Source organism: Pleurodeles waltl, chromosome 8, assembly GCF_031143425.1.
Source record: "Pleurodeles waltl isolate 20211129_DDA chromosome 8, aPleWal1.hap1.20221129, whole genome shotgun sequence".
NCBI lineage: Eukaryota > Metazoa > Chordata > Amphibia > Caudata > Salamandridae > Pleurodeles > Pleurodeles waltl.
The window spans coordinates 1,299,312,150-1,299,336,193 of record NC_090447.1 but is presented as its reverse complement, the minus strand read 5'-3'; the positions used below and the strand labels follow the sequence as shown (position 1 = coordinate 1,299,336,193).

The window sequence follows — 24,044 nt, the reverse complement described above, 5'->3', positions numbered from 1 at the left end:
TTAGTCTCATCCTCTTTCGTTTGGGGGGGGGGGTTGTGTAAGGAAATGCCTCCTTGGCATGGTTGCCCCCTGACTTTTTGCCTTTGCTGATGCTATGTTTACAATTGAAAGTGTGCTGAGGCCTGCTAACCAGGCCCCAGCACCAGTGTTCTTTCCCTAACCTGTACTTTTGTATCCACAATTGGCAGACCCTGGCATCCAGATAAGTCCCTTGTAACTGGTACTTCTAGTACCAAGGGCCCTGATGCCAAGGAAGGTCTCTAAGGGCTGCAGCATGTCTTATGCCACCCTGGAGACCTCTCACTCAGCACAGACACACTGCTTGCCAGCTTGTGTGTGCTAGTGAGGACAAAACGAGTAAGTCGACATGGCACTCCCCTCAGGGTGCCATGCCAGCCTCTCACTGCCTATGCAGTATAGGTAAGACACCCCTCTAGCAGGCCTTACAGCCCTAAGGCAGGGTGCACTATACCATAGGTGAGGGTACCAGTGCATGAGCATGGTACCCCTACAGTGTCTAAACAAAACCTTAGACATTGTAAGTGCAGGGTAGCCATAAGAGTATATGGTCTGGGAGTCTGTCAAACACGAACTCCACAGCACCATAATGGCTACACTGAAAACTGGGAAGTTTGGTATCAAACTTCTCAGCACAATAAATGCACACTGATGCCAGTGTACATTTTATTGTAAAATACACCCCAGAGGGCACCTTAGAGGTGCCCCCTGAAACTTAACCGACTGTCTGTGTAGGCTGACTAGTTCCAGCAGCCTGCCACACCAGAGACATGTTGCTGGCCCCATGGGGAGAGTGCCTTTGTCACTCTGAGGCCAGTAACAAAGCCTGCACTGGGTGGAGATGCTAACACCTCCCCCAGGCAGGAGCTGTGACACCTGGCGGTGAGCCTCAAAGGCTCACCCCTTTGTCACAGCCCAGCAGGGCACTCCAGCTTAGTGGAGTTGCCCGCCCCCTCCGGCCACGGCCCCCACTTTTGGCGGCAAGGCTGGAGGGAACAAAGAAAGCAACAAGGAGGAGTCACTGGCCAGTCAGGACAGCCGCTAAGGTGTCCTGAGCTGAGGTGACTCTAACTTTTAGAAATCCTCCATCTTGCAGATGGAGGATTCCCCCAATAGGGTTAGGATTGTGACCCCCTCCCCTTGGGAGGAGGCACAAAGAGGGTGTACCCACCCTCAGGGCTAGTAGCCATTGGCTACTAACCCCCCAGACCTAAACACGCCCTTAAATTTAGTATTTAAGGGCTACCCTGAACCCTAGGAAATTAGATTCCTGCAACTACAAGAAGGACTGCCTAGCTGAAAACCCCTGCAGAGGAAGACCAGAAGACGACAACTGCCTTGGCTCCAGAAACTCACCGGCCTGTCTCCTGCCTTCCAAAGATCCTGCTCCAGCGACGCCTTCCAAAGGGACCAGCGACCTCGACATCCTCTGAGGACTGCCCCTGCTTCGAAAAGACAAGAAACTCCCGAGGACAGCGGACCTGCTCCAAGAAAGGCTGCAACTTTGTTTCCAGCAGCTTTGAAAGAACCCTGCAAGCTCCCCGCAAGAAGCGTGAGACTTGCAACACTGCACCCGGCGACCCCGACTCGGCTGGTGGAGATCCAACACCTCAGGAGGGACCCCAGGACTACTCTGATACTGTGAGTACCAAAACCTGTCCCCCCTGAGCCCACACAGCGCCGCCTGCAGAGGGAATCCCGAGGCTTCCCCTGACCGCGACTCTTTGAATCCTAAGTCCCGACGCCTGGGAGAGACCCTGCACCCGCAGCCCCCAGGACCTGAAGGACCGAACTTTCACTGGAGAAGTGACCCCCAGGAGTCCCTCTCCCTTGCCCAAGTGGAGGTTTCCCCGAGGAATCCCCCCCTTGCCTGCCTGCAGCGCTGAAGAGATCCCGAGATCTCTCATAGACTAACATTGCGAACCCGACGCTTGTCTCTACACTGCACCCGGCCGCCCCCGCGCCGCTGAGGGTGAAATTTCTGTGTGGGCTTGTGTCCCCTCCGGTGCCCTACAAAACCCCCCTGGTCTGCCCTCCGAAGACGCGGGTACTTACCTGCAAGCAGACCGGAACCGGGGCACCCCCTTCTCTCCATTCTAGCCTATGCGTTTTGGGCACCACTTTGAACTCTGCACCTGACCGGCCCTGAGCTGCTGGTGTGGTGACTTTGGGGTTGCTCTGAACCCCCAACGGTGGGCTACCTTGGACCAAGAACTGAACCCTGTAAGTGTCTTACTTACCTGGTAAAACTAACAAAAACTTACCTCCCCCAGGAACTGTGAAAATTGCACTAAGTGTCCACTTTTAAAGTAGCTATTTGTCAATAACTTGAAAAGTATACATGCAATTGAAATGATTCAAAGTTCCTAATGTACTTACCTGCAATACCTTTCAAACAAGATATTACATGTTAAATTTGAACCTGTGGTTCTTAAAATAAACTAAGAAAATATATTTTTCTATAACAAAACCTATTGGCTGGATTTGTCTCTGAGTGTGTGTACCTCATTTATTGTCTATGTGTATGTACAACAAATGCTTAACACTACTCCTTGGATAAGCCTACTGCTCGACCACACTACCACAAAATAGAGCATTAGTATTATCTATTTTTACCACTATTTTACCTCTAAGGGGAACCCTTGGACTCTGTGCATGCTATTCCTTACTTTGAAATAGCACATACAGAGCCAATTTCCTACATCCATGATATTCCCAGCCCACTTAAGGGTTGAGGCAGAAGGCAAAACTTGGTACTTCTCCAACCCAGAGGCGGTGTGTGTCTGGCTGGACAGCTGGTGCCTGGCACTAATATACCTCTACACTGCTCAGAGAAATGGGGAAGGTACACCAATATACTGGAAACTCAGCATGTAGTAGACTGCCAGCCAGACCAGCAAGATGCCTCTCCACATCCTGAATCCTAACTGCTGCAGCTATGGGATGGACTACAGCGGCATTCAGCAAGCAATGGGACGACAAAAAACGAACTACATTTAGTGATCTACCAACGAACTACATTTAGTGATCTACCTGTTCACTGGGTCCTCTCAGTTTGAGACTGCAACTCGAAGGTGACATTTCCCTACTTCAGCCACAAGGACTGGCATTGTTGATAACAACAAGAGGTTTCAGTTTGGAGATCAAACGGGAAAGGGTCTTTGCCTTGTCCCATTTATTATAATTTAAGATGTTGTTCTTGGGTGACAGGCACTCTGCAAAGTTGGAGGGCAGGCAGTTTTAGGTATGCCTTGGAGGGAGGGGGCGAGGTTTATTTAGAAAATTTACCTTTATTAAGTTTGTACCATTGAAGGTGTGGTTTGGTTTCACCTATGTCCCACATTTTCAGCACCTACACCCATACAGCATGGCAAAGGAGGATTTGACATATGGGGCGGGAGAGGTAGTCCACAGAGTGATTATGGCAGCAGCTTCCAATAAAGTGTCTATTTGACTTATGTCCCGGAATGTAAATGGTCTGGGAAATAAGATCAAGAGGTGGGTAGTGCTGCAATGCATAAAGAGAGAACCTCCCTCAATGCGGTCCTCCTCTTGGAGATTCACCTAGTGGGCACGACTTATAAGGCCAGGGATAGATCGGGATACAGGATATTAGCCCATGCAGGTTACATGACAGGCTCCAGGGAGGTAGGCATACTCGTTAAGAATTCCCTGCCACTGATAGTCCACAACACCAGGAATGACACCAATGGCCGATATGCCGCCCTCCGTGGTACAAGGGAGGGGACCACAGTAAACATTATCAGCATGTATATACCACCTCAGCTCCATGACACAGCTTTACCTAACCTTTGCTCATTAATACTCAGTATTCCGGAAAGGGAGCTATTATTTGGGAGGGGAATTTAATATGACAATCAAGGAGATTGATGACCGCTAGCCCCCTCTCGATAGGCGACCTCCACCCATCATCCCCTTTATGCCCTGGGTCTAGTGGATGTATGGCGGGCTCTAAATCCCTCAGGTCAGTACTTTACCTTCCACTCAGGGGCGCACAATATTCTTTCCACTAGTTAATACTAACTTTAGCCTATTGCCTCTCTCATGTTCAGAAAATCAGGCACCTAGCCAAAGGCATCTCTGACCACTCCCACGTGTGGGCGGTCTATGGCCGTGAAGATCCAGCAGACCATCGAGTGATCACACTGAACCCGTGGTACCTAAAGCTTCCTAAGGTGAAGAAGGGCCTCATACAAGCCACAGAACACTATTTCATAGAAAACAAGGCAACTGTTGATTCTCCCTCAATATTGTGGGAAGCCTACAAGGTAGTGATAAAGGGACATGGTCTGTCTTTAATAGTAGGCCATAAAAGGGACAGAACTGCCCAACTGGAAGTGCTAGAGAGTGATATTTTGAAACTAGAGGCACAACTGACGCTCCTCAATCGACCAGGAGTCAAACACAAACTGACTCTCAAGCAACAAGAATACAGGGACATGGTGAACGAGGCAGCCAGTTCCAGACATAGGAAAACTAGACACTGTATCAATGAGGCAAGTGATAAGGCGGGAAGGCTCATAGCTTTAATGGACAGGAGTGAGAGAGCAAGACAATGGGTACTGAGAACTAGAACAGGTGAAGGGGAGTGGGCGACGGACAGGTCCGCTATAGTGGAGGACTTTGCCTCTTACTACTCCCACCTCTACTCCCCTTCTCAGGCTGCTCTGGCAGAGGAATCCCAGTCACAGAAAATGAAATTGTCTGCGCAATTCGGGAGATGAACTCTGGCATGGCAATCGGTCCAATGGGTTACCCACAGAACTGTATAAACTTTTGGCTCAAAGACTCACCCATACTTGCTAAAGATGTTTAAAGACAGCAGAGAACAGGGAATTCTCCTGAAGGATCAGCGAGTGGCTACCATAGTGGTCATACAGAAGGGGGGAAAACCGCCTGATGATTGTGCGTCGTATAGACCGATATCGTTCCTCAATGCTGAAGTTAAAATACTGGCTAAGCTCCGGGCCTCCAGGTTAATTGAAATATTTGGGAGGATGGTCCACCCAGAACAATCCGGCTTTATGCTAGGCCACAGCATGGCTTTTTATCTTAGGAGATTGCATGGGGTGCTGGGTCAAGCATCTCAAATCCGAGAGGCCACCATGGTCCTTTCATTAGATGCCCATATGGCCTTGACATGGTCGAATAGCCATACCTTTTGGAAGTGTTGATTAAAATGGGTTTTGGCCCCAAATTTGTGGGATGGATAAGACTCCTATACACTAAACCTCTCGGCCAGAGTGTGGTCAGCAGCGGGACATCTCTGATCTTCGCCCTACATTGCTGTATCAGACAGGGATGCCCGCTCTCTCCTCTCCTTTTTGGCCTGGTGCTAGAGCTGCTGGCAGCTTGGATCCAAATAGATCCTTTAATTTGTGTGCTTCACTTGATGAAGCAGTGGGAAGACAGAATTTCCCTATATTCTGACGATATCCTGCTGTATGTGGATGGCCCCAAATCTTCCCTAGACAGAATATTACACATTTTCACTCACTTTGGCCGCCACTCAGGATTTGTGATTAACTGGGCGAAATCACTAATATACGTTCTACATGTGCCCATGCCCGAGCTGACCCGGGAATGTGAGCTCCAGATAGTTCCTGAGGGATTCAAATATCTAGGAATATTCATCATGGCCAGCCCCGCCCTCTTTTATGGCAAAAACGTACTGGCTCCCTTAACAAGACTAAAGGGCAACGTGCAACATTGGAGAACCCTACCATTGCCATTTTTGGGCAGAGCGGTGTTATTCAAAACTATGGCTCTGTCTCTCTTTCTCTATGTATTAAATAATGCTCCCTATCCTGTACCAGTGTCTTACTTAAAGGCTGTAGACGTCACGCTCCGTACACTGCTGTGGGATGGAGGGTCAGCACGCATAGCACTCAATAAACTCACAAAGGGATAGTACAATAGGGGAATAGCTCTCCCGGCCAATTGAAAGTACTGTTGGATGACTCAACTCACTATTATTAATCAGTGGGTACACCTACTGACACCTACTGAGTTCCGCATGGACCAGCTTAATTTACAAGAGGGGACTTCATGCAGGGCCTGTACTCAACATCCAACCGCCCAACACTGCAGAGCCCATTGGCTGTTACTACTGCATTATGGAAAACTGCCTTGGCAGGGCTGGGATGGAAGGGTAAGATAACTCGGGACACACCCCTATGGGACTCTGAGGGGCTGGGTGTGGTGGGCACAATGACTGGGTTTTATAAATGGGACTTAATTGGACTATCCAAGGTGGGAGACCTCTGGACACAGGGAGACCTGCTCTCCGGACAATGCTCCCCTGGGGTGACGAGCTACTGGACTCCTTCCCAATGGATGATAGACTGGTAGATGACCAAATGACACAAAAGGCGACATCCCTCACATATCGTAAATTGATTAACAATTCTCCAGATACCCTCTTAAAACTGCGAGATAAATGGGCCTTGCATCGAGGGAGGAGTGGGGGATGATGAGTGGCCCAAGGCCTTGGCATCCCCGAGAGAAATAGCAATTAAAGCGGGGTTGGGCTTAGTTTAGCTCAAAATATTGCACAGATCCTATTCTGCCTGCACAACATTAGTAAAAATGGGGAGGGCGACTGATGAGAACTGTCGCAGACAACGTGGACAGAGAGGCACCATTTTTCATATCCTTTGGGAGTGCCCTGGAGTGCATCACTATTGGAACACAGTGTTACAATGTATGAATGCAGTATGCAGCAGCACAACGCCTCTCTTGGCTAAATTGTGCCTACTTAACATCTGGGAGGACACTGAGTTCAATCGTCCAGACTGGACCTGGATGCCCCTCGGACTTGCAATAGCTAAACGCAATATTGCGCGCTTTTGGAAGAGAGATATGGCACCATGCCTGAGAGACTGGAAGAAGGACATGGACTGGTGCATGGTGGCAGAAAGAGTGATCTATGAGACCAGGGGCTTTCCGAAAAAGTGGGACAAAATCTGGGGGAAATGGAACGGGCACATAGGAGGCCTGTGTGTCCCACTCCAATTGGTGGCCCGGTTGGACCCTAACTAGTGATAGTGCATGGGGATGTATTAATCTTAAGAGATGGATGGGTGAGAGGGTTATACTGTGTATAGTATAACATGCGATGGGTCTGATGTTTATTCATGAAGAAAAGGGATAAGATGTAGGATGCTAACATGTTTGCAGCCTTAAAAAAATAAAGAACTTTAAAAAAAGATTAGAAAAAAAAGAACAGTACAGCAAAATAAACAGATAACAAAAAAGAATATTTGATTACACGGTAACAAGAAATAATGCATAATGTAGCACTGCAAACACAGGTATCATACCACATGAACACACCAAACAGAAAGCTCACAGCAACACAACATCACACTGCAAAAGGCATACTCCGAAAACAGCAGGAGTAGATTCACATTTAAACATAATTACACACTCAACTCAAGAGGCTACTCACTGACCTACCAATCATACACAGACAGGCACCACACTACCTTCAAAGGGATTTCAAAATCCCTCTTGAAAATGCAGGCCGGCTGTTGCCTGCATTGTGAAACACTGAGGGGCTTTGAAGCAGCCACTCTATATTCACTTGAATGCGCTGCCCCCTGGACAGCACAAGATTGTGGCTGCCCTAAGGATGATGCAGTGAACATAACAGGATGCACTATCCTTGTTTGTGCACGGTGCACCTTTTTGAACAGTGAAAGTGTGCCTTTTTCGTAATAAGGACCCTCGAGTTCTAATCCTTTAACCTTTGTAAATGATCCCAAACACCTTATGTTTCCTGCAGAAAATTAACTTGGTCCTTTAGAGAGTGATTTTGTTTTTACATTTTGTTTTTCAGGGTCGCCACTGGTTCCCTCTGGCAGGTCTGGTCTATGGCAATTGCTTCTCCCTCGGCTGGATGCATACAGGACTGGATCAGAAGGTGTGCTTCTAGGCCGATCTCCACTTTGTGAATGATTTTGGTAGTTGCGGCCTCCAGGTTGTTCAGGGTGCATACCTCACTCACACACAATAATTTGGCTCCATAGAAACTTCGTGGGGGTATCATGGGCTCATAGGCTTGTAATAATGGCCCATGGGACATCTCTCTATAGTCCCTATTAAATTTCTTTAGGCTGCTTATCGATGCAAGGGCTTTTACTTTGTTTGCTTCACTATGTACATCCCACCTCAAGGATGCTGTGAACCAAACCACCAGATACCTATATTAGTTCACCTGATCCAACTTTGTGCCCCCCACACCCCAACTGCATTTAGTGGCCTTCCTTCCAATACACATTACTTTTGTCTTCTCCCGATTACCACTAACTTTTTCGCTTGACAATAGTCGGAAAATGCATCCAATTTCCTTTGCAAACCTATTCTTGTCCGGTCAAATATCACTAAATCATCGGCATACAAGAGGCATGCCAAATGACGCTCATCCATTTTGGGACTTGCTCCTCTTTCCACAACCAATGCTGCTGGTAGATCAGCAAATAAATAGGGAGAACAAAAGTGAGGCCAGCACACATCCCTTACGGAGCCCATTGGCAATTGGGATTTTCTGGGATAGGATCCCCTCCTCGTCTATGATAACTTGAGCCCAATTAAGCATGTGCAATTTCTGGATCAACAACAACAGGCTCTCTGGTATATTCTGCTTAATCAAGGTTTGCCAAAGGCACTTACGATCCACCAGATCAAAGGCCTCACGGAAGTCAACAAAGCAACAAAACAACCTACCCCCCTGCTCTAGTGACCTCCGAGCGATAGACCATAAGGCAAAACAATGAGCAATAGTAGAGTGGCCCTCTTTGAACCCACCCTTCTCAGGAGAAATAATTTGATTTATAACAACCCAGTCCTTAAGACTACCCAATACTGTTTTCGAAAAAAAAAATCCCAATTGGTTAATGAGCCTGTAATTCTTCGGGTCCTTTATAACCCCTTGTTTATGTATGGGCCTAATAATAGCACCGCTCTAACTTACAGGTAGCTGGCCTAAATCCAATATGTTATTAAACATTCTACGGAAAAAAAACACCAATCCGATTGGATCTATATTATAGCGGCGGGAATGTTATCTGGGCCAGCTGCTTGAGTCAGTACCAATTCCGATATAGTGCATTTAATATTTCCTTCTAAAAATAGGGACCTGGTGACCTCATGTACCCCTACCCACGGGATAGTTGGCCCCATCACCTGCTCAGACCTGGCACTATACATTTCTTTTATGTGATGGACCCAGGCATCTTCTTCCACCACACAGTTCATACCCACCAGTGATTTATCAGAGCCATCCTGCACGAGTTTCCAAAACTTTTTTAAGTTTTTGCTATATATTGCCTCCAGTAAACTCTCCCAACACTTCTCCTTATATGACCTCTTCTGATTACGGATCATATTTTTATATACTTTCTTTTATTTCTGAAGGGTAATATAACTCATGTTCATACCTCAATCTAAGGCTTTTCACGTATTTTCTTACTAGGGCCTTTAATTTCCTACATTCCTCATTAAACCAGGCACTTCTTTTCCCCTGGGAGCTCTTAACCCTATCCTCTTGCCCCTTTTTCACCTTTAAACAGGCAACTACTTGGTTAAGAATGTTCGCAAACCACTTTATATTGTTAGCCAGGGCCATACTTAACATGATTTCTTGTTGGAAGGAGGCTAATGCTGCCAGTGACCCCTCCGAGATACGTGTAGTGAGGTGCTTTGGGTAATCAATTGTTATGGAGAGAACCCTTTCTCTAAATCTTCTTACTTCCCTACTTAGTTTCAATTTTAAGGGGGTAATGATTGCTGCCTCCTTCTTCCCAGATTCAAAACTGATTGATCTTGTCAAAATTCCATGCGTGCATAAACATATAATCAATTGGACAAGGCTGTGTCCTGTACTTAAATGAACAATTTGCCAGCCAATCTGACCCCAGCTGGTCATTAATGCAGAATAGGGCCTTTGAGCCTAAACATTTGTTGTTCTTTTTCACATGCCTCACATTTTATTGCTGGAAAACTTGCAGAATTAATATTATATGCCAAAAGTATTTCTTATATGCCATAGATCTACTCTGATGGGGTTTAACTTGTGGTTGAAATCCCCTGCGATAATGAGTTAATCTTTATGGAACCTTGCACATAATAAATCTAACTCATCCTTGAATCTTCCCAGTTTGGATCTATATTCATCCCCACGAGTATCCTGTACATACACGTTAAATATTACCATGGAGTGATATCCCGCGACCCCATCCTGCAGACTCACTCTACATGCCATTATCCATTTACAATTCAAATCTATTGGCACAACCTTCTTTTCGATTCTAGTGGAGACCACAATTATTAGTCCCCCAGGGGGTTGCCCCTGGAAGCTTCTCTTAGTCCTATTTAACTGAACAAACCCATCAAACAATTGGGTTTCCTCACACAGCCAGGTTCCTGCATACATATGCATCTTGACCACCTGTTCCAAACTCTCCAATTGTAACATACTAACTAGACCATTCATATTCCATGACAATATTCCTAGACTGTGCAACGACCTAGAAACCTGATTGATCTCACTCAACCACCCCTCATCCTCATTACCTGGGGATGACAAGGCTGCATACCTATTCTTGTGGCACACATCCTTCCAGGCCATGGCCCTACCAGGGGTCTTCACACTCATTTCCAAGACTGCCTTATTCTCTATACTTCTTACCACTCAACCTAACTTGTCGAGAGCTAAGCCCTGCACGGTATCTAAGGTATGCTTTATTCTGACCTTCATCTTCCAGCATTTCAATTCTCTGAACAAGCTGTATCCCTTCCTTCAATACTTCACTTTCAGCCTTTATAAGAAACAACTTCACTAATGCAGAATATAACAGGACTTTGGTCATTTCCTTCCCCTGGCTATTTTTCATAAAGCCTACCTGTCTAAGGTCCTTGGTTCTTAGGTCTTTCAGACTTGGGTATTTGGAGAAGGCAAACAGTAATTCTGAACGGTTGAGAGGGAGTAGCTTCCTTGTTTGTTTCCCTTTTTTATCATTTTGGGCAGGTTCAGAATACAACCAGAGAGCACTATCTATTACATTCCCTATAGAAGTAGATGCCAAATCATCCCTACCCCTATTCACACTACCTTTGCTCTCCTTCCTTTCCATTTCCACCCTTCTCCCTTCCATTTCTCCCTGGTTTAGCGTAACCGTCTCAACCTTTACTTGCTTATTATACTCCATGTTCTCTCTACTCAGTGACTGGGGGTTCCTTCCTTCACAATCACCTTGAATTCTCTCTGCCCACCCCTTTTTTGACCACTCATCCTTCCCATTTCTCCAGTGGCCTTTTTGGAGGATTTAACTTCGAGACCTTGAATTAAGGAGTTGCCCCAGGCCCTTTGGACAGGCACTACTTTTCACTGTCCTCACTCTTCTAGGCCTTGGTATACCTGGCCTGTAACAAGTAGATTCCCCAAACCTCTTCACCAACATAGGATGCCTTGACACATACACACTTTGTGCTCCCGCCTCCTCTGTGTGGGGTACTTCTGCTTCTTGCTTATGCCCTTCCACCTGTCTAACCATAAATGGCATAAGAGCCTTTAGCTGCTTCTATTCCTTCACCATAGCCTGAAACTGCTCTTTCTGTGCTTTCAATACATTGTGACTCAATACAGGTACCTCAAGTAGACCTTGCAAAGTCTTCTGTGACATCAACATAATATCTAACATTGATGTAGAGGATGATGCTGTACAATTTACATTTAGAGTAGAATTATGCCCTAAATCTTCCGAAACCTCATTTAAGAACTCTTTTACAGTAGCTGAGCGTTGCTCCTCTACCTCCTCCTGCTCCCTCTCATAGCCAGTGAGGTCCTTCCGACCACAGCCTGCCTCTGCATCCCCATTTCTTTCTTCACAATGCTTTACTCCACTCTCAGAGTAAAAAGAGTCTTGGCGATAAGGACACCGATATACAGTTCATTCTGGCTGAATAATCCTGTCATTCTTGCTATCGGTAGACTTCGGTCTAATCCTGCCTATATTCTTGCCTTTGCCTTCTTTATCAATATTTTCTTGTTCTACGAGGCCTTCCACTGGCATATCTTCTGCAATCAATAGACAGTCCCCTCACTGTTGGTTAATAAACCTTTTCTGTTGCTTCCCTTTCCCAGGAGCCATTTCCCTGTGATACACTAACTTGGGCGCCTATCTTGATGTCTCTGTACCCTTATATTCTATACTATTGCTTCCAACAATAGCTTCATTGGTCCAAACTCACTCAAAAGTACTTACCTCTGCTGACTGAGCGTGTATACAGCTTATAAGCCACCAGTCTGCCGCTGCTACCTCCAACCAGCTTCTGTATACACCAACTCCGTTTGCGCAAGGTCCTGTAGATCCTCCAAATTGCTCCAGCAGTTGCTCTCCCTGCTTCTTTTTGCCGGCGGATCAGAGGCCAAATCGCACCTCGGCCTCCACCACCTTGGTCTCCCAAATTTCCCCAGGCACAGTGATCACACTGTTGTACGCCAAGCACCTCGTGGATCCCCGTGGGGGCGACATGGTTGCCTCACGCTGGCCAGGTGACTCTCTGTGGTCATTTCCCACACTCTGTGTGCTTTTTCCTTTCGCTCATTTCTGTGTGGTTGCCTAGCACTGAATCAGCACCCGATCAGCGTCTCCAGATGACGTGGATGAGTACAGTGGCGTCCGCGGTCACTCGTAGCTTAGTGAGGCATAACTCAGCCCAGCTGTAGAGCTGCTTCAGGGAGATCTTCAGTCCAATCAACCCCAATCCAATCCACCTCAATGCAATCCAACCCAATCCACCCCACTTCAGTCCATTCCATGACATTCCAAATCCACCCACCCGACCCCACTCCAGTCCACATCACCCTCAATACAATCGACCACACTCCAATCCAACACACCACACCACACTCCAATCCACCACACTCCAATCCACCCCACTCCACTGCAATTCAAATCCATCCCACTGCTGTCCACCACACCCGAATCCAATCCACCCCACCCCATTTAAATCCACCCTATTCCACTTCAATATATCCCACCCACTCCAATACACCCCACTGCAATCCACCACACACTACTCCAATCCACCCCAGGCCTTCTCAGTTCAGCCCATCCCACTCCAGTCCAATCCATCCTACCCACTCCAATTCACCCACTTCAATCCAATCCAATCCGCCCCACTCCAATCCAGTGAATCCACTCCAATCCACCCCACTCCAGTCTAATCCACCCACCCTAATCCAATCCACCTCACTCTAGTCCAATCCAACCCATTACTCCAACTCAAACCACTCACCAAATCCATTCTAATCCACCCCACTCATATCCACCCCAATCCACATTTCAGTCTACCCCACTCTAATCCAATCCAACCCGCTCTACCCCAATCTAATCCACCTCACTACCTCAATCCAGTACATCCCACTCCACCCTATTCCACGACACACTGCCACTGAACCACTCTATTCCCCTCTACTCAACTCTAAGACAGTCTACTCCTCCTACACCACTCTACGACACTCCAACAAATCCACTTTGTAACACTTAACTCCCCTACTTCACTCTGACACTCCATGCCACTAACTTTTAGCCATGCCGAACAGCAGCCACACTGGTGTACAAAATAGCAAAACACATTGCCAAAGCCAGTATAGCTCTGCTATAGGTGAGACATATTGAGTTTGACAATGCTTGTTTACACATATAACACACCCCTAGGGTAGGCTCTGGACAGCCTAGAGGGAGGAGTGCAGTGTGTGTGTAAGAAGTATAATATATACTTTTAAGCTTTACCTGTCCTTTTAGTGAAAAACTCTTACATTTGTTTTTCACTACTGCAAGATCTACCTCTCCCATAGGATAACATTGTTGTTACCTTATTACATTTAATAAGCTGTAACTTCCAAATGCGAACAGGCAACCAGTTCAATCAATCAATCATTCAGAAATTTGTAAAGCGCACTACTCACCCATGAGGGTCTCATGGTGCTCAAGTTCATGTCTTGGGTCTTTGGAAATGTAATAACAAATCCTCTCTTCTGGTAAAGTCGGATTCTACATAAAAATTTGGAAAATGCCACTTTTAGAAAGTTGTAATTTTCCTGCCTTAGCCAATTAGTGCTTGCAGCCTGTCTCTGGGTCTCATGACTGGGTGTAGCTGACAGCCTTCCCTTTTGTATTACTCCTAGACAGCCACACATAATAGAGGGCACGGATGTGCCTGGTTGGCCTACTGGCAGGAGGAGAGGGCAGAGCTGGGCACAGCTCTACTTACACTTGAATAGGCTGTAATGCCTCAGAGAAGCAGGAAGCCTGTGCACTTCAAAGGGAAACCTCTAGAAACTTCTCCCACTTTAAAGGAGGCACCTGGTATAAATATTGGATGTTAAGACACCAACTCTTCTGCACACTGTTTGACCTATGCCATGAAGAAGGATTGCTCTCCTGCTGAAACGACTGCCTGGCTTGCTGGGTTGCTGCCTTCCTGCCTGAATCAAAGGGATTTTGACCTGCACCTCAACCCAGAACTCACCCGGACTCAAAGGGCTGGACTGCTGGCCTCCTGCTCAGAGCCACAGGGACATAACAGGTTCCCCCAACCGCCAGGGCCAGCACCCAGATCCAGCCGGAACAAGCCACTGAACCCCAAGTGGTGCCCCTCAAATCCTGGACCATTGGTATGGCCTCAGAGAGGCTAAATTGAAGTTTTGGGCTCTTTGTGACAGCGAACCGGCATTCTGGCACTGAAAACTTGTCACTCGCACAGCCCACCAACGTAAAATTCTGTCAGACGAACCTTTGGGCCCCACTGGCCTTACCATTCACAACAGAATCTTCGAGGTACAGCGACGCCAGCCGAGGATACCTGGCCTGCTCTTCATAGCCTTCTCCACCGCAAATGGGAATCTCTCAGTTGGACTGAGAAGGTAACTTTTCAGTGGGACTAACCTGGTCCCTGTATTCGGCCTGCCCTCCATCGTCATCTGCTTGAACTTGTGACTTTTTCCCAGTCTTACACGACCATATAGCCATGAGTTGCCCTTTGTGCTTTTTGGCGCTATTTTCACTTAAATCTTCAAAATGACACATCTCCAGTTCTACTGATTTGAATTTGTAATTTTGTTCTTTATTTATTTATTAAATGTTTCTCTATTTTTTTTTTTATTGGTGTGGGATTTGTCTTGCGTTGTTTTGCACTGCAAGAGCTGAATAAATACCTTTAGCTCATTGCCTCCAAGAAGCCTGACTGCCCTGTGCCAAGCTACCAGAGGGTTAAGCACAGGTTAATTTGTGGTTTGCTTGTGCCTCACCCTGACAAGGATTGTGGTGGCTGCTTGAGCTGGGTTTCATATCCCCCCAACCTGTAACCCAATTTCTCACACTCCATCTATTCCCTATGCCTTGAGTATACTGGCCTTCTCCTTCTGGACAGTCTCCCTTCTGCAGGGCAAGGTATTCTTTTTTCCCCGATATCGGCAGGCAGGCTTCTGGGCAGTAAGCTGAACCTTAGCTTGCCCTGCAGAAAGTACAGACTTAAGGTGCTATCCCCTCACCTCTGGAAGACCATCTGTTTTGCAGACCCCAGCCCTGGTCCCAAAGCAGCCTTTTGAGTGCTCCTCTGCTAAGCACTCCCTTCCATAGTAAGGAAGAACACTGAACAGGAGCAAACTGGAGTGGTTTACATTCCATATTTAAACACATTTCCCAGACAGTAGATGCAGACCCTCTCTCTAAAGCACCAGAGCTGGTGAGTTATTTTCAGATGTATTTTTTGGCTGTTCCTCAGGTACAGCCTCTGCACAAGGTGATGGCACCCATAGCAGTTAGCCATGGTGCTTACTCCAAGCAGGAATAAATAAAACAAGGGCACAATGTAGTACTACAACTTTGCATCTGGCTCTTAACAGCCTTCCTGAAGCAGTAATCAGGGACAGATAAAAGGAAGTACTGTCTCTAGAAATGTCCTTACCTGAAACCATCACACCAGCTCATTAAGCCCACGTCTGCGTTGGGATAAGCTTATGATTGTGTTGTTGTTTGTACCGGTGTAGAAGCTCAGCTGACCGACTTGTGACATGTTGAACAACTGCTCGCATAATGAAGGCCTGTCTTTGATGCTACTGACCTAATTAGTTGTCAAGCTCGGTCACCATATTCTATTCTTATCCTCGGAATTGTACACCCCTACGTGTAAGAAAAGCCACAAAGGTATGTGATGACAAATACGTTGTTCAGAGTTTTTGTCTGTGAAATAGCTATGCTACGACTGTGTTTTTAAACCCACGTCAATCTCTTTTGAATGTTTTGCGTTACTACACACTCTACAGGTGCCAGTAGGAAAATTATATTTGACTGGAAGTTCCTACAGTCTGGTTTGGTATTTATAACGTAAGGCAGAGTCAGCTCCTGGATGGACCAGTTTGTCCTGAAAATTATTACCCTGTTTGACTGCAAAAAGTTGTGGTTCCAGTGATTTATTTCCCACATCCATGATCTGCCAATTGTTTGTGATGATGATCGTGAGGGAACTTGCCACCAGGGGATAGGTAAGCACAAAAGTGATTCTATCTTGAGTCAATATGAAACATTTTTCCAGTGTAATGTAATATAAGGTGGATTTGTACAGTGCTGCTTGTCACCCATGAGAGTATTCAGGCGCTGAGCCTCTCTGTTGTTGTTCTTAGCCTGTTTGACTGATCTGACTCAATAGGGCTATGCCTTTGCACTTAGGTTATCTGCCAGATTCTTAGATTGTTTAAAGATGGTCAAACCAGGACAGGTCCTTCGATACACCTTTCAAATAAATAGTGAGGATCACAAAAGTTTCTATGATTCTATGTGCAATAGCTGGGCTGCGTATAATTGTTATATGTTAACATTCAGAAGTAGTTGAAATAGTTAGGGATCCACTATGAGTGTCACATAGAGGTGGCATAGCAGATCATTACCTCATGGGTAATGTCTGAGCAACTCTTAAGGTAAACAATATAACACTTTCAACCCAAGACAATGCATGCTTAAAAAATAGCAGATACTTTCAACAAGCATTAGAGACGCAGAGAAGTTGCTTATCATGATCAAACAGGCACAGGAAAAAATGAAAAAAAGTTAGCTGTCAACAAAAAGATGACAGTCTTTTGTATTTCATGTGAACATGGTCTACGACCTATATTCTGGATCTAAGGCACAATTTATGACCAATTGTATACCATCGGATTTATTTTCCTTGTCTAAAGGGTAACATAGAGAGAGACTCTTATTGAATCTCTTGTAGTTGCTTTATATGTAGACAAAAATATAACTGTCTCTTTATTTAGGAAGGAATACAAGAATGAACTTTAAGCTGAAAAATCGTATCAGTCCCAGAAGTATCCATGGGTCATGCCTTGAGTAATTTCATAAGTAAAGCAATATTTCTGGGTGTATAAACTGAATGTTCAAAAATCTGAATTCTGTCCAATTGTGAGGACTTTTTAAACACTGTGAAGAGGTATTGAATTTTAATTGGTCAAATGAAAAGAACACTTATTCAAAAATAATTAGTGATGGTCCAATGTTAATTATAAATTTTACTGACGTTTTAGAAAAATTAGAAAAGGATTGTGATTGACTGTCTCCCCAAATTTGGATGACTGGTTGTCTCTCCAAGTTTGGACTATGGAGAAAAATGTATGTTGTAAAGTTTATATGTTGTCAAAATTATTGCATGTATTTTCTAATATTCCAACAACTATATTTAAGAAGTCCTTTATAAAGAAATATATCATCTTTGGCTTGTTTCTCTGGAAAGTGAAATACTCTTTAAATCTGCCACTTCCAAAAAATAACAATTCAGGCAGGAGTTCTTTTAAATCTCTGGTATTAGAAATGTTACGTCTCTTGATAAACCTATAAGGAGAAGTCCAAGGAAAATCTATAAGAACAAAATGTTGTGCTGGAGGTCGTGGCATTCTGCAGGGACTGTATGTTTGATACATGTTTGGGATGAAGACCAGTCCATTTCACCTTATACAGTATATAGTTGGGCTGGCACCTACGGAACATAATCTGTATTACAATTCTGTGCAACATCACTAGTGAAACTGTATCAATAGAGATTTTTCAATGATGTCTTCGGAAGTTATTTCTAAATTTTCTTTGGGAAAATTACCAGCTTCCCATTTTTAAGTTAGCGTGGCCTACCAAGCCTAAAGTTTGTCTCTTGGGAGCACAGTAAGTTGTCATCATAAAAATGTGCACTTGCTGTACACTTGCTGCAGATCTTAGAATAATGCAAGAGAAATACTCTTTAGAAAATGTTGTACAATAGTATGGCTTCAGTGTTGTGGATTTCAAAGTAATGATTGTTGTACAGTCTGTGGTAAGGAACCTTTCTATACTTGTTCTGCACCTGTCTAGATTGAAATCATATTTTAGTGAGGATCAGTTTGTGTTATTGTTATGATTCTGATTGGTATGTTTCTGGACATCAAGACATGCCCATGAGCATTTTGCATCACTTTGATACTAAATTTAAAAAACTTGCATGGAATCAATCTGAATTTCTTCACCAGGCTTTACTTGTAGCTGAAAGAGGGATTGTAAAGTTATTGAAATCTATTCTCCTTCAGTGGAAAATTGGATACACGTTCTTTGTAAAGTGGCAACACTTGATAAATCCTTGCCCTGAAGTAGTGAGTGCTTGGACAAATAGGATTCAATTTGCAGTGAATTCAAAAATCTATACCCCTGATCAATGGATCATTCATTTTTCGTGTGAGTGAGTGGGTTAAATTATAGGTTTGCCTAACAGCATCTCCCTGTTTAATCTATTTGCTGTATATCTGTCAGCATCTGTGCTGGTAATACTCTTGACTGTATACATGATTGGGTGCTTCCTCCAACCTCTGTAAGCTACCCATTTCTGATCTTAGCAGTGAGGTACAATAGAGTTATACTTTACATGGTCACTAATACATACTGTTATATTAATGTATTCCTATATATTTTGTTAAATTGTGAACATTTTTTTTAAAGTGTTACTGTGACCCAGGATTGGCAAATGAAGCTTTATTACAAAAAATGTGTTCTATTTTAAGACTGGTCCTTCTCTGAATGGGCTGCATAACAAAGTGGCAATTCTCTGGAAGTGAGATTCCCTTCGGGTTTTCACATTTGGGGCTCAACAAGTTAAAAAGACACGTAATTGCTGAACTAGAGTCATTCTCACTGCCTCGTGAATGAAGGATTCTCACCTCTGGAAAGTTCAAAACATGGTCCATTACCATGAAAGATGGAGGAAAGCCGCTGCCACGACAGTCTCTTCTTTTAGCTGTTTACGCCTATCAGCATCTTTTCACCACCTCTTCTTTTCCTGTGTAATAGTTGTTTAGTTTACACCTCTATCTTACCCATACAATTCTCTTTCTTTTCACTAAATACTTTTAATGCTCTGTGCATGGTGAGTGCAGATGGTTATAAATTCACCGTGGGAGGGGAACGTACTTTAAAATAATCAAAGAGTAGACCCTCCACCCCAGTGTGAGGACTCATTGCACAAAAATGCAGTGACTTTTCTTTGGTATAAAACAGACACTATAATCTAGAACAATGTAGTACGAAATAAAAAAAACACTCTTTCTTCGTGGTTATAACTTTATTAGTGCATTTTCAGAGGAGGAATCGGAAAGAACGATAGCTATCAGGTACAAGTTAGAAACGGTGCTCAAAAACTAAAGTACTTTCGTGGCACTGTTAGGGTGTTATGTAAACATAGAAGGATCACCCATTAAACACCCTGTTGCAACATCACTGTTACTATGACACATTATAAGGCTGGAGATGAAAAATCTGTTCTTTCAGGCCATTTGCTCCATTGCCACGAAGTCTGTTTTCTCCAGAAAGGACACAACTCGGAGAGGCCCTCATAGTTCCAGTTGCGGACGTCAGGAAGCCACCCTTAACCCATGCAGTAAACAGAAGACCACCATGCACACTGTAACAATTAAACTACCATTTTCAGATAAAAGCAGGCGCTTCGTGCAGCCTGTTTAGCACATTGTCATACAAAATGTTTCCATATTAAATTTGAAAACATTACATTTTTCTAGTAAAACTGCACTTGCGTTTTTGTTTCCCAGAAAATCATTGTGACATCCATACAAAAAACACATTTCCAAGATTACATAGAAAAATACAATTCGATAATTTGATTAGTGAAAAACTATAATGTAAACATTTTTATCAACAACAAATGTCAAAGGCACTTTTTAAAACCAGTTACAGAAACACATATACCCCCACAATGAGCTTTTTGGCACTGCTTTAAGGCACTGACGGGCACTGCCCTTTGGCAGAAAGGATCTTTAAAAAGGACTCTTCCCCGTTTGCTTCCAGGCCTCTTTAGCTCCTTTGATGGTTTCTCTTTTCACACATTTCCAGTAGCCTGGCATTCCTTGCTGCTGCGGGACCTGATGAAAACAACATACAGGTTACTGCAGGGTACACATAGAATAGTCCCACACATAGAAGAGCCTACAAGTTTATAAACAGGAAAGCGCATTCTAACAAACAATAACACAAACATTTTGAAGCCAGTTGGAAAATCAATGACCTGTTAGTTCCCCGTGGCAAGGTAGGAGGGTCACATTTGCGCATGTGCAAAAAGAGGTGCTGTACGGGAGCCAGCAATGGTGACAGCGGGCAGTGATCCCTCCTGACAGCACGTTCAGGCCCTGTAGTCCTCTGCTCACGTACCCAATAAGCAGCAAAGCACATTAGATGTTCAGTCCTGACTTTGCGTACACAAGCCGCTTTGACACAAAGCCTTCAGTGTTTTTACATGTAAAGGCGCTACAGTGGGTTACCTGGATCAAAGGGAAGAAACCTGCTGATCGCAACAGGTCCCTATACTGAACCCATGCGCCATGAGATCCAATGCAGAGCAAATCCATGGGCCATGATGCTGCTGAGATATGCTTGAAGGCTAGCCAAGAAATTCAACTGCAGGACCTGCACTAGCATACTTCACACCCTTGTCCCCAAATGGTCCCTCTTATGAATCGGACAAAAAACTGCCATCATACATTTGAAAAGTGCATTTTTCCATTTTTGACTGACGCTAGAAAAAACATTCACAGTACAACATTCAACTCCCCTCAGTGGCTTCCTTCTCAGGCTGTGGGGGTGAAGGGAACTTGGCGCACCCCTCACCACACATCCAGCTCTTGCCGTCCTCAGAGCCCTACACCATGGAACATTTTTTTTTCTTCTAAAGGGCATTGCCCCAGAAGCTACTTTCCTGACTGGTGGGAGCAGAGAGGACTTGACGTTAATAGGTGGAGAGTTGGCACTTGCGTAGGAACAACTGAATCCGTGAAAGTGATGCGAAACCCATCCCCGACATGAGATGCCACAACTGTGGACGAAGCCTGCATGCCGAAATCTCAGCGGCAAGGTGAAAGGTGGGGAAGGATGCTTGGAAGGGGAGCTGATAAAAACATTTTACAGTTTAGAATCTCATAGGTCATCAGGAGCACATCTAAGACAATGAGCTCCAATGAAACTATCAAATAAAATGAAAAAGAGGTGAACTTTAGAAATAATAGTGCTCAGGGGCATAACAAAGCTCTCCGCAGCCCATGTGGCGCGGGGAGGGGGGGGGGGGGGGAGCTCCGGGGGACGAGCTCCAGGGGGCACCCTCAGCACTGCACCTGACTTGGGTGAGTTCGGAGGGGGGCCCCCTCCATGTTATGCGCGGGGGGGAGGGATGGGGCTTCCAGTTTCGTTACACCACTGCTGCCACTAAAAATCGACAAAAAAAGCAGTGGACCCGCTAAACATTACAAATCAAACTAGTGGCGCTGAGTCACTGCACCCCGTGGCCTCTGCCTGTAATAACCGGTAGAACACAAAGCAGTGGATCCAACGGAATATCTTGTAAACAGCGTTAAATCTAGTAAGTGAATGAAAGGGCTCATAGGGAACTGGAAGCATGACCTGGGAATGGGGGACTAATTAGTACAAAAATGGCCTGCTCGAGCTTTTGAAAAGCTAAAGGGTAGTAGTGCATTCGTGTTTACCACACAAACAAACGAAAGTTAAATTCTTAAAAAAATGTTTCCTGTCCAAAAACGGCATGTGTTTAGCTTCCAAAGAACAGAAGTGGATACAAGTGCTCACAATTTCATAACCATGAGCAAAAGTTAGGTATTGGAGTATGGGTTCTTGAGAGGCCCCCAACTGTGGGTATAAGGCCTTCTTTTGAATGGCATAGAGCAGTGGTTCCCAACCTGTGGTCCGGGGACCCCTGGGGGTCCGCGAGAGCCTAGAAAATTAAAAAATATTAACCAATATTGACAAATTAGGTCCTCAGCTTCCAGTAATGACTCAGGCAGGGGTCCCCGGATTCCCATGATGATTCAGTGGGGATCCCTGGGTTCCATTAAGGTTAAAGTGGGGGTCCAGAGAAATCAAAAGGTTGGGAACCACTGGCATAGAGGCTTCCTGACCACTCTCTTCAGAAACCTAGTCAAAAGTGTAGTTTCAATATGTTTTGCTCGTTTTCTCAGAAGGGTATGGTTGGGAAGGGTATGCCCAGACGTGGGTCCCGTGCTTCCCATGCCACTGGATTCAAGCTAGCCTGGCTGATGAGGGGTGAAACCCCGAAACCGGTCCCAGGATGCTTGTTTCTGGCATAGCAGTTCGGGCTGGACTGTTCCCATGGGGAACAGGGTCAAGACTGATTTGCATATGGCTGGGTCCAAACTCGAATGGCATGGGCAGCAAAAAAACGATGGATTTAGGCCCAGATCACTGTACTGGGGGTGAATGTTTGACAATGTTTAGCATTCCGTCCATCACTTGTTGTTTTTGCTTTGTCACCCTAAGTGGGAAGGGTATGCCCAGACGTGGGTCCCGTGCTTCCCATGTCACTGGATTCAAGCTAGCCTGGCTGATGAGGGGTGAAACCCCGAAACTGGTCCCAGGATGCTTGTTTCCAGTCCAGGGAAGACCTGGCCTAGAAGTTCGGGCTAGACTGTTCCCATGGGGAACAGGGTCAAGACTGATTTGCATATGGCTGGGTCCAAACAGGAATGGCATGGGCAGCAAAAAAATGATGGATTTAGGCCCAGATCACTGTACTGGGGGTGAATGTTTGACAATGTTCATCATTCCGTCCATCACTTGTTTTTGCTTTGTCTCCCTAAGTGGGAAGGGTATGCCCAGACGTGGGTCCTGTGCTTCCCATGCCACTGGATTCAAGCTAGCCTGGCTGATGAGGGGTGAAACCCCGAAACCGGTCCCAGGATGCTAGTTTCCAGTCCAGGGAAGACCTGGCCTAGCAGTTCGGGCTGGACTGTTCCCATGGGGAACAGGGTCAAGACTGATTTGCATATGGCTGGGTCCAAACTGGAATGGCATGGGCAGCAAAAAAATGATGTATTTAGGCCCAGATCACTGTACTGGGGGTGAATGTTTGACAATGTTCAGCATTCCGTCCGTCCATCACTTGTTGTTTTTGCTGGGTATGCCCAGACGTGGGTCCCGTGCTTCCAATGCCACTGGATTTAAGCTAGCCTGGCTGATGAGGGGTGAAACCCCGAAACTGGTCCCAGGATGCTAGTTTCCAGTCCAGGGAAGACCTGGCCTAGCAGTTCGGGCTGGACTGTTCCCATGGGGAACAGGGTCAAGACTGATTTGCATATGGCTGGGTCCAAACTGGAATGGCATGGGCAGCAAAAAAATGATGTATTTAGGCCCAGATCACTGTACTGGGGGTGAATGTTTGACAATGTTCAGCATTCTGTCCATCACTTGTTGTTTTTGTTTTGTCGTTTTCTCAAAGGCAGCACAGCTCACCATGCTCCTGGGTCCCTCCCCTGCTTCCCGGACCGCAGAGAGTTCGGTACAGCACTGGATTTCCAGGATTTTCTAGATCAGTCTTAGGGTTCCTTTGTCTTCGTAGTGTTCTAGAGATCAGCTCTCCTGGCCAGAGAATAGCTCTTAGAAGTCAATCAC

General features: G+C 45.4%; 1 protein-coding gene across 1 annotated transcript in view; it reads right to left on the bottom strand.

Moving 5' to 3' along the window:
• Positions 1-19,661: 19,661 nt before the first annotated feature.
• Positions 19,662-24,044, bottom strand: part of MICU2 (mitochondrial calcium uptake 2) — an 840,968-nt gene continuing 836,585 nt past the window's right edge. Inside the window, exon 12 of the mRNA XM_069202256.1 lies at positions 19,662-20,494. Within this exon, the coding sequence (XP_069058357.1) occupies positions 20,390-20,494 (105 nt within the window). The 3' untranslated portion in view covers positions 19,662-20,389. The remainder of the gene's footprint in view (positions 20,495-24,044) is intronic.